The sequence below is a fragment of the Ranitomeya variabilis genome, chromosome 4 (genome assembly GCF_051348905.1).
Source record: "Ranitomeya variabilis isolate aRanVar5 chromosome 4, aRanVar5.hap1, whole genome shotgun sequence".
NCBI lineage: Eukaryota > Metazoa > Chordata > Amphibia > Anura > Dendrobatidae > Ranitomeya > Ranitomeya variabilis.
In genome coordinates, this window is record NC_135235.1 from 305,051,756 (window position 1) to 305,068,007 (window position 16,252).

General features: G+C 43.8%; 1 protein-coding gene across 1 annotated transcript in view; it reads left to right on the forward strand.

Moving 5' to 3' along the window:
• ESPN (espin) overlaps positions 1-16,252 on the forward strand; it is a 283,637-nt gene that overhangs the window by 125,944 nt on the left and 141,441 nt on the right. Inside the window, exon 5 of the mRNA XM_077250372.1 lies at positions 9,503-9,634. Coding sequence (XP_077106487.1) covers positions 9,503-9,634 — 132 coding nt within the window. The remainder of the gene's footprint in view (positions 1-9,502; positions 9,635-16,252) is intronic.

Here is a 16,252-nt window from a genome sequence, read left to right on the forward strand (position 1 = left end):
ATGTCTTTGTGCGACACTGAAAAGGTGAAGGATGGACTCTACATGCCTGGTTCCCACCGTGAAGCATGGAGGAGGTGGTGTGATGGTGTGGGGGTGCTTTGCTGGTGACACTCTTGGGGATTTATTCAAAATTGAAGGCATACTGAACCAGCATGGCTACCACAGCATCTTGCAGCGGCATGCTATTCCATCCGGCTTGCGTTTAGTTAGACCATCATTTATTTTTCAACAGAACAATGACCCCAAAGACACCTCCAAGCTGTGTAAGGGCTATTTGACCAAGATGGAGAGTGATGGGGTGCTACGCCAGATGACCTGGCCTCCACAGTCACCAGACCTGAACCTAATCGAGATGGTTTGGGGTGAGCTGGACCGCAGAGTGAAGGCAAAAGGGCCAACAAGTGCTAAGCATCTCTGGGAACTCCTTCAAGATTGTTGGAAGACCAATCCCGGTGACTACCTCTTGAAGCTCATCAAGAGAATGCCAAGAGTGTGCAAAGCAGTCATCAAAGCAAAAGGTGGCTACTTTGAAGAACCTAGAATGTAAGACATCATTTCAGTCAGGGCCGGACTGGGACAAAAATTCAGCCCTGGCATTTGAAGGTACACAGGCCCACTTGTCGTACGGTGGTTACACACTAAGGCTAAGTGCCCACATTCAGGATTTTTCGCGTTTTTTCGCTATAAAAATGCGAAAAAACGCTCACATTAAGCATCCTATTAATTAGAATGCATTCCGCAATTTTTGTGAACATGCTGCGTTTTTTTTCCAGAGCGGAAAAGCATTCCGGAAAAAAACACAGCATGTTCATTATTTTGCGGAATCGCGGGGATTCTGCACACCTAGGAGTGCATTGATCCTCTTACTTTCCGCAAGGGGCTATGCCCACCACACGGGAAGTAAGCGGATCATGTGCGGTTGGTACCCAGGGTGGAGGAGAGGAGACTCTCCTCCATGGACTGAGCACCATATCCCTGTAAAAAAAAAAAAAAAGAATTAAAATAAAAAATATTGATATACTTACCTTCCGGCGTCCCCCGGAGTCCTCCCGCCTCTCAACAGTGCACGCGGCGCCTTCCGTTCCCAGGGATGCTGTGTGCGAAGGACCTGGGATGATGTTGTGGAGGTGTCAGTGCACGCTTAGTGGAGATGGGATTTCATAAACCCATCCACTATGCTGTAACATCTGGCTGCTGCGGATAGGACACTGCATCAAATCCACAACAAATACGCCAAGTGGAAACATACCCTCAGCCATTAGATTTCCTTTAAGATCCCACAGGTGCCATCTATGTCCCATGGTTGACTATTAGGCTATGTGCACACGTCGTGGATTTTGCTGCGGATCTGCAGCAGGTTTCCATGCGTTTACAGTACAATGTAAACTTATGGAAAACGCAATACGCTGTGCCTATGCTGCAGAAAAAAACGCGAGGAAATGCTGCAGGTTACATTCCACAGCATGTCAACTCTTTGTGCGGAATCTGCTGCGGTTTACCGCAGGTGGAATCCGCACAAAATCTGCGGTAAGTTCGCTGTAAATCTGCAGGTAAAACGCAGTGCCTTTTACCTGCAGATTTCATCTGAAATCCCCTGTGGAAAAATCCGCAGCCATCAAAACTACGTGTGCACATAGCCTTTTCCCTGCTTTTGAGAACTATAACTCCCAGCATGTACAGCAGCTCCTATGGCATGCTGGGAGTATAGTTCACCACAGGAGTGGTGTTTTTTTGACCTAGTGCCGTGAAAGAAGAGTAGACACAGCTTTTTTTCTTAACCCCTTCCTGACATCAGACGTACTATCCCGTCGAGGTGGGGTGGGCCCGTATGACCGCCGACGGGATAGTACGTCATCACCGATCAGCGGCGCTCACGGGGGGAGCGCGGCCGATCGCGGCCGGGTGTCAGCTGCATATCGCAGCTGACATCCGGCACTATGTACCAGGAGCGGTCACGGACCGCCCCCGGCACATTAACCCCCGGCACACCGCGATCAAACATGATCGCAGTGTACCGGCGGTATAGGGAAGCATCGCGCAGGGAGGGGGCTCCCTGCGGGCTTCCCTGAGACCCCCGGAGCAACGCGATGTGATCGCGTTGCTGCGAGGGTCTCCTACCTCCTTCCTGGCTGCAGGTCCCGGATCCAAGATGGCCGCGGCATCCGGGTCCTGCAGGGAAGGAGGTGGCTTACCGAGTGTCTGCTCAGAGCAGACACTTGGTAAGCCTGCAGCCCTGCACAGCAGATCGTCGATCTGGCAGAGTGCTGTGCACACTGTCAGATCAATGATCTGTGATGTCCCCCCCTGGGACAAAGTAAAAAAGTAAAAAAAAAAATTTCCACATGTGTAAAAAAAAATAAAAAAAAAAATTCCTAAATAAATAATAATAAAAAAAATATATTATTCCCATAAATACATTTCTTTATCTAAATAAAAAAAACAAAACAATAAAAGTACACATATTTAGTATCGCCGCGTCCGTAACGACCCAACCTATAAAACTGCCCCACTAGTTAACCCCTTCAGTAAACACCGTAAGAAAAAAAAAAAAAAAAAACGAGGCAAAAAACAACGCTTTATTACCATACCGCCGAACAAAAAGTGGAATAACACACGATCAAAAAGACTGATATAAATATCCATGGTACTGCTGAAAACGTCATCTTGTCCCGCAAAAAACAAGTCGCCATACAGCATCATCAGCAAAAAAATAAAAAAGTTATAGTCCTGAGAATAAAGCGATGCCAAAATAATTATTTTTTCTATATTTTAGTTTTTATCGTATAAAAGCGCCAAAACATAAAAAAATGATATAAATGAGATATCGCTGTAATCGTACTGACCCGAAGAATAAAACTGCTTTATCAATTTTACCAAACGCGGAACGGTATAAACGCCTCCCCCAAAAGAAATTCATGAATAGCTGGTTTTTGGTCATTCTGCCTCACAAAAATCGGAATAAAAAGCGATCAAAAACGGTCACGTGTCCGAAAATGTTACCAATAAAAACGTCAACTCGTCCCGCAAAAAACAAGACCTCACATGACTCTGTGGAGCAAAATGTGGAAAAATTATAGGTCTCAAAATGTGGAGACGCAAAAACTTTTTTGCTATAAAAAGCGTCGCTGGTTTCACACTTTCGTTTTTGTCTGCAGCGTTTTTTGCACAAAAAAACGCATGCGTTTTTTCCCTATATTTAACATTGAAAACGCATGCGGTTTTTTTGTACGCGTTTGGTCGCGTTTTCAAACGCATGCGGTTTTTTTCTGCATGCGTTCATTTTCAGAAATACAACCTGCAGTATTTTCTTGCGTTTTTAAGCACATGCGTTTGTTTGCGTTAAAAACGCATGCATTTTTATCGAAAAAAAACAGAAAACACACTGAAAAGCCACCCACCACCATCAAGGTGATAAAGGGATCCAAACCCTAACCCTAACTCTACCCCTAACCTCACCCCTAACCGTTTAATGAACATTTTCTGACAGTCATAGTGCCACGTATTTCAGTGCCACGTATTTCAGTGCCACGTATTTCAGTGCCATGTATTTCAGTGCCACGTATCACGTATTTCAGTGCCACGTGTTTCAGTGCCACGTATTTCAGTGCTACGTATCACGTATTTCAGTGCCACATATTTTAGTACCACGTATTTCAGTGCCACGTATTTCAGTGCCACGTATTTCAGTGCCACGTATTTCAGTGCCACGTATTTCAGTGCCACGTATTTCAGTGCCACGTATTTCAGTGCCACGTATCACGTATTTCAGTGCCACGTGTTTCAGTGCCACGTATTTAAGTGCCACGTATCACGTATTTAAGTGCCACGTATTTAAGTGCCACGTATTTCAGTGCCACGTATTTCAGTGCCACGTATTTCAGTGCCACGTATTTCAGTGCCACGTATTTCAGTGCCACGTATCACGTATTTCAGTGCCACGTATTTAAGTGCCACGTATTTCAGTGCCACGTATTTCAGTGCCACGTATTTCAGTGCCACGTATTTCAGTGCCACGTATTTCAGTGCCACGTATTTCAGTGCCACGTATCACGTATTTCAGTGCCACGTATTTCAGTGCCACGTATTTCAGTGCCACGTATTTCAGTGCCACGTATCACGTATTTCAGTGCCACGTGTTTCAGTGCCACGTATTTAAGTGCCACGTATCACATATTTAAGTGCCACGTATTTAAGTGCCACGTATTTCAGTGCCACGTATTTCAGTGCCACGTATTTCAGTGCCACGTATTTCAGTGCCACGTATTTCAGTGCCACGTATTTCAGTGCCACGTATCACGTATTTCAGTGCCACGTATTTAAGTGCCACGTATTTCAGTGCCACGTATTTCAGTGCCACGTATTTCAGTGCCACGTATCACGTATTTCAGTGCCACGTGTTTCAGTGCCACGTATTTAAGTGCCACGTATCACGTATTTCAGTGCCACGTATTTCAGTGCCACGTATTTCAGTGCCACGTATTTCAGTGCCACGTATTTCAGTGCCACGTATTTCAGTCACGTTTAGGGTTAGGGGTAGGGGTAGGGTTAGGGTTGGAGGTAAAGTTAGGGTTGGGGCTAAAGTTAGGGTTAGGGTTTGGATTACATTTACGTTTGGATTAGGGTTGGGATTAGAATTATGGGTGTGTCAGGGCTAGGGGTGTGGTTAGGGTTACCGTTGGGATTAGGGTTAGGGGTGTGTTTGGGTTAGGGTTTCAGGTAGAATTGGGGAGTTTCCACTGTCCAGGCACATCAGGGGCTCTCCAAGCGCGACATGGCGTCCAATCTCAATTCCAGCCAATTCTGCGTTGAAAAAGTAAAACAGTGCTCCTTCCCTTCCGAGCTCTCCCGTGCGCCCAAAAAGGGGTTTACCCCAACATATGTGTTATCAGCGTACTCGGGACAAATTGAACAACAACTTCTGGGGTCCAAGTTCTCTTGTTATCCTTAGGAAAATAAAAATTTGGGGGGCAAAAATCATTTTTGTGGGAAAATAAAGATGTTTTATTTTCACGGCTCTGCGTTATAAACTGTAGTGAAACACTTGGGGGTTCAAAGTTCTCACAACACATCTAGATAAGTTCCTTGGGAGGTCTAGTTTCCAATATGGGGTCACTTGTGGGGGGTTTGTACTGTTTGGATACATCAGGGGCTCTGCAAATGCAACGTGACGCCTGCAGACCAATCCATTTAAGGCTGCATTCCAAATGGAGCTCCTTCCCTTCCGAGCTCTGTCATGCACCCAAACAGTGGTTCCCCCCCACATATGGGGTATCAGCGTACTCAGGACAAATTGGACAACAACTTTTGGGGTCTAATTTATCCTGTTACCCTTGTGAAAATACAAAACTGGGGGCTAAAAAATAATTTTTGTGAAAAAAAAAAAGAATTTTTATTTTCACGGCTTTGCGCTATAAACTTTAGTGAAACACTTGGGGGTTCAAAGTTCTCAAAACACATCTAGATAAGTTCCTTGGGAGGTCTAGTTTCCAATATGGGGTCACTTGTGGGGGGTTTGTACTGTTTGGGTACATCAGGGGCTCTGCAAATGCAACGTGACGGCTGCTGACCAATCCATTTAAGTCTGCATTCCAAATGGCGCTCCTTCCCTTCCGAGCTCTGTCATGCGCCCAAACAGTGGTTCCCCCCCACATATGGGGTATCAGCGTACTCAGGACAAATTGGAAAACAAATTTTGGGGTCCAATTTATTCTGTTACCCTTGTAAAAATACAAAGCTGGGTGCTAAAAAATCATTTTTGAGAAAAAAAATAAAAATTATTTTCACGGCTCTGCGTTATAATCTGTAGTGAAACACTTGGGGGTTCAAAGCTCTCAAAACACATCTAGATAAGTTCCTTAGGGGGTCTACTTTCCAAAATGGTGTCACTTGTATGGAGTTTCAATGTTTAGGCACATCAGGGGCTCTCCAAACGCAACATGGCGTCCCATCTCAATTCCAGTCAATTTTGCATTGAAAAGTCAAATGGCGCTCCTTCCCTTCCAAGCTCTGCCATGCGCCCAAACAATGGTTTACACCCACATATGGGGTATCAGCGTACTCAGGACAAATTGGCCAACATTTTTTGGGGTCCAATTTCTTCTCTTACCCTTGGGAAAATAAAAAATTGGGGGCAAAAAGATCATTTTTGTGAAAAAATATGATTTTTTTATTTTTACGGCTCTGCATTATAAACTTCTGTGAAGCACTTGGTGGGTCAAAGTGCTCACCACACATCTAGATAAGTTCCTTAGGGGGTCTACTTTCCAAAATGGTGTCACTTGTAGGGAGTTTCAATGTTTAGGCACATCAGGGACTCTCCAAACGCAACATGGCGTCCCATCTCAATTCCAGTCAATTTTGCATTGAAAAGTCAAATGGCGCTCCTTCCCTTCCAAGCTCTGCCATGCGCCCAAACAATGGTTTACACCCACATATGGGGTATCATTGTACTCAGGACAAATTGCACAACATTTTTTGGGGTCCAATTTCTTCTCTTATCCTTGGGAAAATAAAAAATTGGGGGCAAAAAAATCATTTTTGTGAAAAAATATGATTTTTTATTTTTACGGCTCTGCATTATAAACTTCTGTGAAGCACTTGGTGGGTCAAAGTGCTCACCACACATCTAGATAAGTTCCTTAGGGGGTCTACTTTCCAAAATGGTGTCACTTGTAGGGGGTTTCAGTGTTTAGGCACATCAGGGGCTCTCCAAACGCAACATGGCGTCCCATCTCAATTCCAGTCAATTTTGCATTGAAAAGTCAAATGGCGCTCCTTCCCTTCCAAGCTCTGCCATGCGCCCAAACAATGGTTTACACCCACATATGGGGTATTATCGTACTCAGGACAAATTGCACAACATTTTTTGGGGTCCAATTTCTTCTCTTACCCTTGGGAAAATAAAAAATTGGGGGCAAAAAGATCATTTTTGTGAAAAAATATGATTTTTTATTTTTACGGCTCTGCATTATAAACTTCTGTGAAGCACTTGGTGGGTCAAAGTGCTCACCACACATCAAGATAAGTTCCTTAGGGGGTCTACTTTCCAAAATGGTGTCACTTGTAGGGGGTTTCAGTGTTTAGGCACATCAGGGGCTCTCCAAACGCAACATGGCGTCCCATCTCAATTCCAGTCAATTTTGCATTGAAAAGTCAAATGGCGCTCCTTTCCTTCCGAGCTCTGCCATACGCCCAAACAGTGGTTTACCCCCACATATGGGGTATCAGCGTACTCAGGACAAATTGTACAACAACTTTGGGGGTCCATTTTCTCCTGTTACCCTTGGTAAAATAAAACAAATTGGAGCTGAAATAAATTTTGTGTGAAAAAAAGTTAAATGTTCATTTTTATTTAAACATTCCAAAAATTCCTGTGAAACACCTGAAGGGTTAATAAACTTCTTGAATGTGGTTTTGAGCACCTTGAGGGGTGCAGTTTTTAGAATGGTGTCACACTTGAGTATTTTCTATCATATAGACCCCTCAAAATGACTTCAAATGAGATGTGGTCCCTAAAAAAAAATGGTGCTGTAAAAATGAGAAATTGCTGGTTAACTTTTAACCCTTATAACTCCGTCACCAAAAAAAATTTTGGTTCCAAAAGTGTACTGATGTAAAGTAGACATGTGGGAAATGTTACTTATTAAGTATTTTGCGTGACATATGTCTGTGATTTAAGGGCATAAAAATTCAAAGTTGGAAAATTGCAAAATTTTCAAAATTTTCGCCAAATTTCCATTTTTTTCACAAATAAACGCAAGTTATATCGAATAAATTTTACCACTAACATGAAGTACAATATGTCACGAGAAAACAGTGTCAGAATCGCCAAGATCCGTCAAAGCGTTCCAGAGTTATAGCCTCATAAAGGGACAGTGGTCAGAATTGTAAAAATTGGCCCGGTCATTAACGTGCAAACCACCCTTGGGGGTGAAGGGGTTAATTCTATTAGTGCTTGCCTCTTAGGCTACGTTCACATTAGCGTTAAGCTAATGTGCGTCGGGTTTGCGTCGGCGACGCAGCGGCGACGCATGCGTCATGCGCCCCTATACTTAACATGGGGGACGCATGCGTTTTTTTTTGTTGCGTTGTGCGACACATGCGTCTTTTTTGCCGCAAGCGTCGGACCAAGAAAACGCAACAAGTTGCATTTTTCTTGCGTCCGATTTTCGGCAAAAACCGACGCATGCGTTGCAAAACGCAGCGTTTTTGCGTGCGTTTTGACGCGTTTTTGCGTGCGTTGTGCGTTGCGTCGCCGACGCAACGGCGCACAATGCTAGTGTGAACGTAGCCTCAGCTAGTTCCAGGTACAACTCCGGGCTTTCTGTGCTTCAGCTCCATGCACTCAGGGAAAAGTTATCAGCAGCTCGTAAATCCTTTCTGTCCCTGCCGCCTCGCTGGACAGGAGGAAGTGGGCGTCTGATGTCCTGACTCCTGACCCCCGGCTGCCGTAAGTGGCAGGGTCCCGTCCCAGCAGCACAGAAGAGCAGAGCGCGCCTCTCCCCCTGCCCTGTGTCTATGTTACCATGACAGCTGCCGCTGGTGTTCAGACCATCAACTTCATCCTGTCTACTGCGTGGCGGCCGCAGTGATTTTAGAAGTGCAGCGCGATCCTGTGCACAAGGCAAGCTGATGCTGCCTAGTGTGCTGGCAGGAGAAAACAGAACGCCGGCTGACAGCATGAAGGGGGCAACAGATCGAGCGGCCCACTACAGGGACCGGCCCTTCTGGCATTTGCCAGAAATGCCCGATGGCCAGTCCGGGCCTGATTTCAGTTGTTTTACACTTTTTTCTTAAGTATATAATTCCACATGTGTTAATTCATAGTTTTGATGCCTTCAGTGTGAATGTACGATTTTCATAGCCATGAAAATACAGAAAAATCTTTAAATGAGAAGGTGTGTCCAAGCTTTTGGTCTGTACTGTATATAAATATATACTGTGATAACTACAACATGGATTGTACTTACTACTATGAGGTTGTTAGGGTCACACAGTTTGAGCAATATGTTCACTATCTGCCAGTGACAAAGTGACCTCAATGCTCACAACACCAATTATTTCATTTTACTAAGGTGTACTTATTAATTTGTTTGTTTTTCTGTGCTTTTTTATAGCCCCCTATGTACATAGATATAACAACACCCATGTACCAGAATATAACTGCTATATATCAAACATTTCACTAATTGCTGCACCAAATAGGCAGAAGGTGGCTGCGATTTAAAACAAAACTGGCCTCCCTGTGCTACAAGCCTCTGCCTCTAACTCGTGCTGCCCTTGAATTGCTGAGCTTGATCTTAGTGACAAACTCTGTATAAAATGCGTATTTACTACATACCGTAAATAAAGACTGATGCACCCATCCTAGTATCTTTCTTCCCCCTTGTGGCCATAACTGGAAGTGCAGGTTCTGTGTATAAAAGTCAAAGTAAGTGATAACTTAGATTAAAAATATAATGACGATGATAATAATATATTTTATTTTTGTTTGTAATTTAAGTGCTGCCAGATTCTTGTTGTTAATGGCATTAAACTTGGGATCAAAGACCACGATGGGTACACAGCTGCTGACCTGGCGGAATATAATGGACACACGCATTGTGCTAAATATCTAAGGACGGTGGAAAATATGGTAAAGCTTATACTGATTGTTCTCCTGTCTTTTGTCACAAACATCGTGCATGCAGAGACTTATATACTTCGTTTAACCCTTTCACAACAGTGGCTAAAATTCATTCAGGCTCACAATGAGTATTGCATTACATATTGGGGGCTTGTAGGTAGATTATACTCTCCAGTGAGAGACTGATCAGCCATTGTAGGAGAGGGCATCACCCGCATGTATGTAAGTATTGAACGGGAGCTGTCCACAGGACCAGGTGACATTTTTTGCAGGGTGGCCTATAGGTATGTGCTCCTTGTGCCTCATGGAAAATCTAGGCCTGATTTGTTATATTATTGGTTTTCAGTATCACATAAATGAAGCTTACCACCTTCATGACCTTGGGATTTTCCGTTTTTCCGTGTTCGTTTTTTGCTCCCCTCCTTCCCAGAGCCATAACTTTTTTATTTTTCTGTCAATTTGGCCATGTGAGGGCTTATTTTTTGCGGGACAAGTTGTACTTTTGAACGACATCATTGGTTTTAGCATGTCGTGTACTAGAAAACGGGAAAAAAATTCCAAGTGCAGTGAAATTTGAAAAAAAGTGCAATCCCACACTTGTTTTTTGTTTGGCTTTTTTGCTAGGTTTACTAAATGCTAAAACTGACCTGCCATTATGATTCTCCAGGTCATTACAAGTTCATAGACACCTAACATGTCTAGGCTATTTTTTATCTAAGTGGTGAAAAAAAATTCCAAACTTTGGAAAAAATTGCGCCATTTTCCGATACCCGTAGCGCCTCCATTTTTCGTGATCTGGGGTCGGTTGAGGGCTTATTTTTTGCGTGCCGAGCTGGCGTTTTTAATGATACCATTTTGGTGCAGATACATTTTTTTGATCACCCGTTATTGCATTTTATTGCAATGTCACGGCGACCAAAATAACGTAATTTTGGGGTTTCAAATTTTTTTCTCGCTACGCTGTTTAGTGATCAGGTTAATGCTTTTTTTTATTGATAGATTGGGCGATTCTGAACGCGGCGATACCAAATATGTGTTTTTTTTATTGATTTATTTTGAATGGGGCGAAAGGGGGGTGATTTAAACTTTTATATTTTTTTTATTTTTTTCACATTTTTTTAAACTTTTTTTTTTAACTTTTGCCATGCGTCAGTAGCCTCCATAGGAGGCTAGAAGCTGGCACAATGCGATCGGCTCTGCTACATAGCAGCGATCATCAGATCGCTGCTATGCAGCAGAAATGCAGGTGTGCTATGAGCGCCGACCACAGGGGGGCGCTCACAGCTAGCCGGGATCAGTAACCATAGAGGTCTCAAGGTCTGCTCCGACTGTGTTCAGACACCTGTGAAAGATTCTGCAAACTTGCTCAGCTGCTTTGATCCTAGAAACAGCGCCACTCTTGTACGTAGGCGTTGTCTGGTATTGCAGCTCCTTCTTATTCATTTGGATGGGGCTAAGCTGCAGTACCAGTATCATGTAACTACTTTCTCAGCTGAAGCAATTATTGTGAGTGGCACCGCAGGTAGTGTATATGCATAGGACATGTGAATACATCTGTACTTAACATAATCAAGCTCGATCTGATTTCCACAGAGATAGGTGCGGGTGATTCAGTTACTATCTCACCCAGGATCCCGCCAGCCATTGGGGAGAGGAAGGTAATGAGACATCCACCGTATCCTGTGAATACAATGGAAAGTACATTAGTCCCTGAGCAGCAGGCCGCTCACTAGTGGAAATGTGCAGTCCATGTAACATGACTTTAATACGACGTTATATTACTGCTGCTGGAAATATTCTCTTTGCGCTGGTAGGCTATGTTCTCTGCAGGTTCGCGAGTAATAGGCTATGTTCACATGTCGCTTTTTTGGCTGTGTTATTTTACGCAACTTTTCTGCTGCATTTCACAGTACCAGCAAAGTCTGTGAGATTTCAGAAATCTCATGCACACAGCTTTTTTTTTTCCTGTTTTGTCAAAGAGCTGTGTTTTTGCAAAATGCAGCATGCCCACCTCTCTCCGTTTTTCCTTTTTCAGCCTTTTTCACCCATCGATAGCAATAATTAGTGCAAAAACCCTGCAAAAATGCAGGTATCAGGTTTTGCTGCGTTTTTAGTGCCAAAACCTGATGAACTTGAATCAAATTATTTTTTTTATTTGGTAAACTTTGTCAACATACAACGCAGAAATAAAAATGCAGCAAAAAGTAAGAAAAAAAACACAGAATAAACTAAGCAAAAATGGAGCAAAAAGTAAGCAAAACTTGCTTTTTGTAAGCAGCTTAAACTTTGCATAAAAAAAGCAACAAAAACGCAATATGTGAACATAGCATCCAAACCTCTGAATATTGGCTCCTGGCTGAGTACACTACTGTGACTGGGGTAAGGAGGGTGGTTGTTGGACGGCCACCAATATGTTCCCCTTCTGACCTCCCCATTCACAGGAACAGTAAAAGGGTGGCGTTTGCTTTCTCATCTTTTATTCATTGTACTGATTCTAGCTTCAGATACTTTTGAAACTTCTTTTTCTCTAAAAAGCGCTCGTTCACATACTGTTTTTTTTTCTGCTAGTTTTTAAAGAGTAAAAAATACTGAACTTTACAATAGCAGCAAAATGAATGCAATTTCCGAAATCTCATGCTCGTGCTACTCATTTTTTCCGTGTAGATTTTAACTGCCATTACATTTTTTTTTTAATCTGCCGCAAGGCAAATAATCAACATATGCACGTACCCTTAACCCCTTAACAACCGCCGTTACGCCTTTAACGGCGGCAGTTAATGGTACTTATTCCTCAGCGCCGTTTTTTAACTGCCCTGAGAAATAAGGTTATGGCGCCCACCAGCTTTGGAAAATCTCCGAGGTCTCGACCCCGGAGAACATGATTCGGGACGGTTTTTACCATCCTCAGTCTTGTGATCACTGTTATTCATGGAATAACGGCGTTCTAAAAAAAAAAAGTCAGATTTCCCATTAATTTCTCTCTCCTCTGATATGATCTAGCATAACAGAGGAGAGAGAAAGGGGTCCCCCAAAGCCCCTTCCCCCCCCCCCCCCCGGTACCTCCAGTATCCCTGGGGACTCCGATTCTGTACCCCGACATCTTCTTCCTGGAAGAAAATGGCGAGTGCATATGCAGAGATGTCTAGCAGCGCTCTCACGATGAGACATCTCTGGTAGCAGCTTATCTCTATGAGAACAAAAAGTTGATCAAAGACAAGTAGTAAAAATGGATCTGTTACTTATGAAACATGAATGGATGCAAAACAGAAACTAAACCATGCATCTATTTTTGCTCCATTTGTAACGGATCTATTTTTTTAAACATTGGATGTGGGACAAATGGATGAAAACTGGACATGTGAACAGAGCCTAAGGGCCGCCAAGCACATTAGGCTATGTGCACATGTTCAGGATTTTTCATGTTTTTTCGCTATAAAAACGTGATAAAACTGCAAAAAAAATGCATACATTAAGCATCCTATTATTAGAATGCAATCCGCATTTTTTGTGCACATGCTGTGTTTTTTTCCGCAGCGGAATCGCATTCCGGAAAAAAAAAAGCAGCATGTTCATTCCTTGTGCGGAATCGCGGGGATTCCGCACAATATAGGAATGTATTGATCCTCTTACTTTCCGTATGTGGCTATGCCCACCATGCGAGGAGTAAGCGGATCATGTGCAGTTGGTACCCAGGGTGGAGGAGAGGAGACTCTCCTCCAGGCCTTGGGAACCATATAATTGTTAAAAAAAAAAAAGAATTAAAATAATAAATCGTGATATTCTCACCTTCCGGCGTCCCTCGCAGCCTTCCCGCTGCTCAGGATGCTTCTGTTCCCAGTGATGCTTTGCAGCAATGACCTGTGATGATGTGGGTCTCGCGAGACCGCTACGTCATCTGAGGTCATTGCCGCTAGGCATTATTGGGAACGGAAGCATCGCGAGGAGCGGGAACGCTGCGGGGGACGCCGGAAGGTGAGAATATCACAATTTATTTTTCTTTTTATTATTTTTAGCATTAGATCTTTTTACTATTGATGCTGCATAGGCAGCATCAATAGTAAAAAGTTGGTCACACTTGTCAAACACTCTGTTTGACAAGTGTGACCAACCTGTTAATCAGTTTTCCAAGCGATGCTACAGATCACTTGGAAAACGCTAGTGTTTAGCGGGAAAACGCATGCCAATTCCGCATGCGTTTTACCTGCGCAACAGTTGCGGAATTGCCACGGAAATTTCCGCGGCAATTCTGGACGTGTGCACATAGCCTTGCACTAACAGTGGGCGATTCCCCCTGTTGTGCAGATTTCCCTCCCCATCTAAATGAATGGATCCTGTATTTCTGTTTTTGTGATCCCAAAATGGATGCAAAAACAAAATGACAGATGTGAACACAACCTTAGAATACAAGCTGCTCTGAGTGTTCTGAGTTGTTCCTCATAGCAGTAATATCGGAACACTGTCCGTGGCCTCGTTCTCTGCTCGTTTCTGGGGCACGGAGTCCTGCAAGACTATTTCTATCACTCGTTTCTGGCAGTGACCTGCTCTAATTTACAAAATCTGCTTCTTTAAAAGAAGTCGATCACCCCAAGATAACAACTTAAGCTGAGCACATACTCATATAGGGTACTTGGCGCCTACACAATCTGTCCATTTGTTGTGCAAAAACTGGTTTTTATTCCCTTCTGCTTATAAGGGTGCTCTGTGCACCTTCGACAGGGGCGAGCAGCTTTAGTGCACCGTGCACCACTTCACCACCTGAATTTTGGATACCCTTAGGACAAACCTCGTGTGTACCTCTCCGGTGATTTATAACTAACTATGGACACTAAACCTTCATACATGACACATATAACTGCACTGGGCCGGCTGCACACTGAACACCATTATCACCTGGCAATATAGGTCATGCGTTATAGAAATAACCAGTGGCATAACATGAAGCTCATGGGCCCCAATGCTAAAGCTCCAATGGGGCCCCCAATTATTGCAAGTACTTAATAGCATTGGTCTTTTTCATAGGCAAAAAAGACTTTTGGGGCCCCCTAGGCTCCAGGGCCCGGGTGCTATTGCAACCCCTGCACCCACTGCAAAGAATATCTAACTATTGTACCGTTTGTTGCCCTATATAAAAGTGTCATATTTGGGACAAAAATATGCAGCTGCATAAGTAAAAATGCTATATAGTGCTGCCAATGCCATACAGCGGTGATATAATGTACTGTAGCAGTGCCACAAATCGCAACAAAATGCCACCATGCCCCGCTCACAGTACCATCATACAGTGACCAAATTACCTCTCCCTAGATAAAGTAACGTAATAATAGTACTGCACGATGTCTGAATAATAATACTATATAATGAGGATTAGTGATGGTGATGCTGAGTGCCTGGATATAGGTATCTGTAACACCCCAGGGTCCTGGTTGTTACAGTGGCATTGCTTTCCTCATGGGGAGAGTGATGTCACGCTTGGAAGCGAGGGAAGATCTTCTCTATCAGGTAATCACAAGCATGCAACATGTTCACACTCCAGGCCAGAAGGGGGAGCTCTGATCCAGCTTGTGGGTGGCTCCTGTTGTGAATTCCGTTCTTGGGCTCCATCCTGTGGTCATGAATGGTATTTTTGGGAGTTCTGCTCTTGGGCTCCCTCTGGTGGTTTCAAGTGGAACTTAGCAACTGCTTTCACTAATCGGTGCCCTGGCCTCGTTATTTAACTGGGCTTTAGGCTGTAGTTGATTCCAGCTGTCAATGTTTCTTCCTGTGGATTCAGTCCTTTCCTGGGAGTTCTCTGTTGGCCAGTCCATTTCAGCTTAAGATAAGTTCTGCTAGTTTTTGGGTGTTTCCCTGCTTATGACCTTCTGTTCAGTTTAAGTTATGTCTCTTTTGTCCAGCTTGTCATTATGAATTATTCCGGCTAGTTGGAAGCTCTGGGGTCGCAGATTTGCTCCTCCACACCGTGAGTCGGTGTGGAGGTTATTTTTTGTAAACTCTGCGTGGACTTTTAGTTTTTATACTGACCGCACAGTAGCCTTTTCTATCTCTGTCTATTTAGATAGTTATGGCCTCCTTTGCTAAATCTAGTTTCATTTCTGAGTTTGTAATTTCCCTCTCCACTCACCGTCAATATTTGTGGGGGGCTATCTTTCCTTTGGGGGTTTCTCTGAGGCGAGATAGTTTTCCGTTTCCATCTTCAGGGGTAGCTAGTTCTTAGGCTGTGAAGAGGCGTCTAGGTAGAGATAGGCACGCTCCACGGCTATTTCTAGTGTTGGCGTTAGGAGTAGGGATTGCGGTCAGTAAAGCTACCACCTCCCAAGAGCTAGTACTTTATTTGTTTTACCCACCAGGTCATTTCAGTTCTGCTCCGTAATCTCTAGGTCATAACAGTGATTACTGTCGGTGGAGCTGCCACCTCCGCTGAGCTTGTCCATGATTGGTCTTACCCACCAGGTCATCTCAGTACTGCTCCGTAATCACCAGGCCATAACAGGCTCCCCTATATATATTCCGGTCTGGAGGGAAAGTCAGACAGTCTGTCAGAGAGACAGAGGAGAGAGCAGTCAGACAGTGAGTGTCGGAAGTACTGAAGGGGCCGTGCAGCCGGAGGTGCTGCAGCTCCTGGAGAAAGAG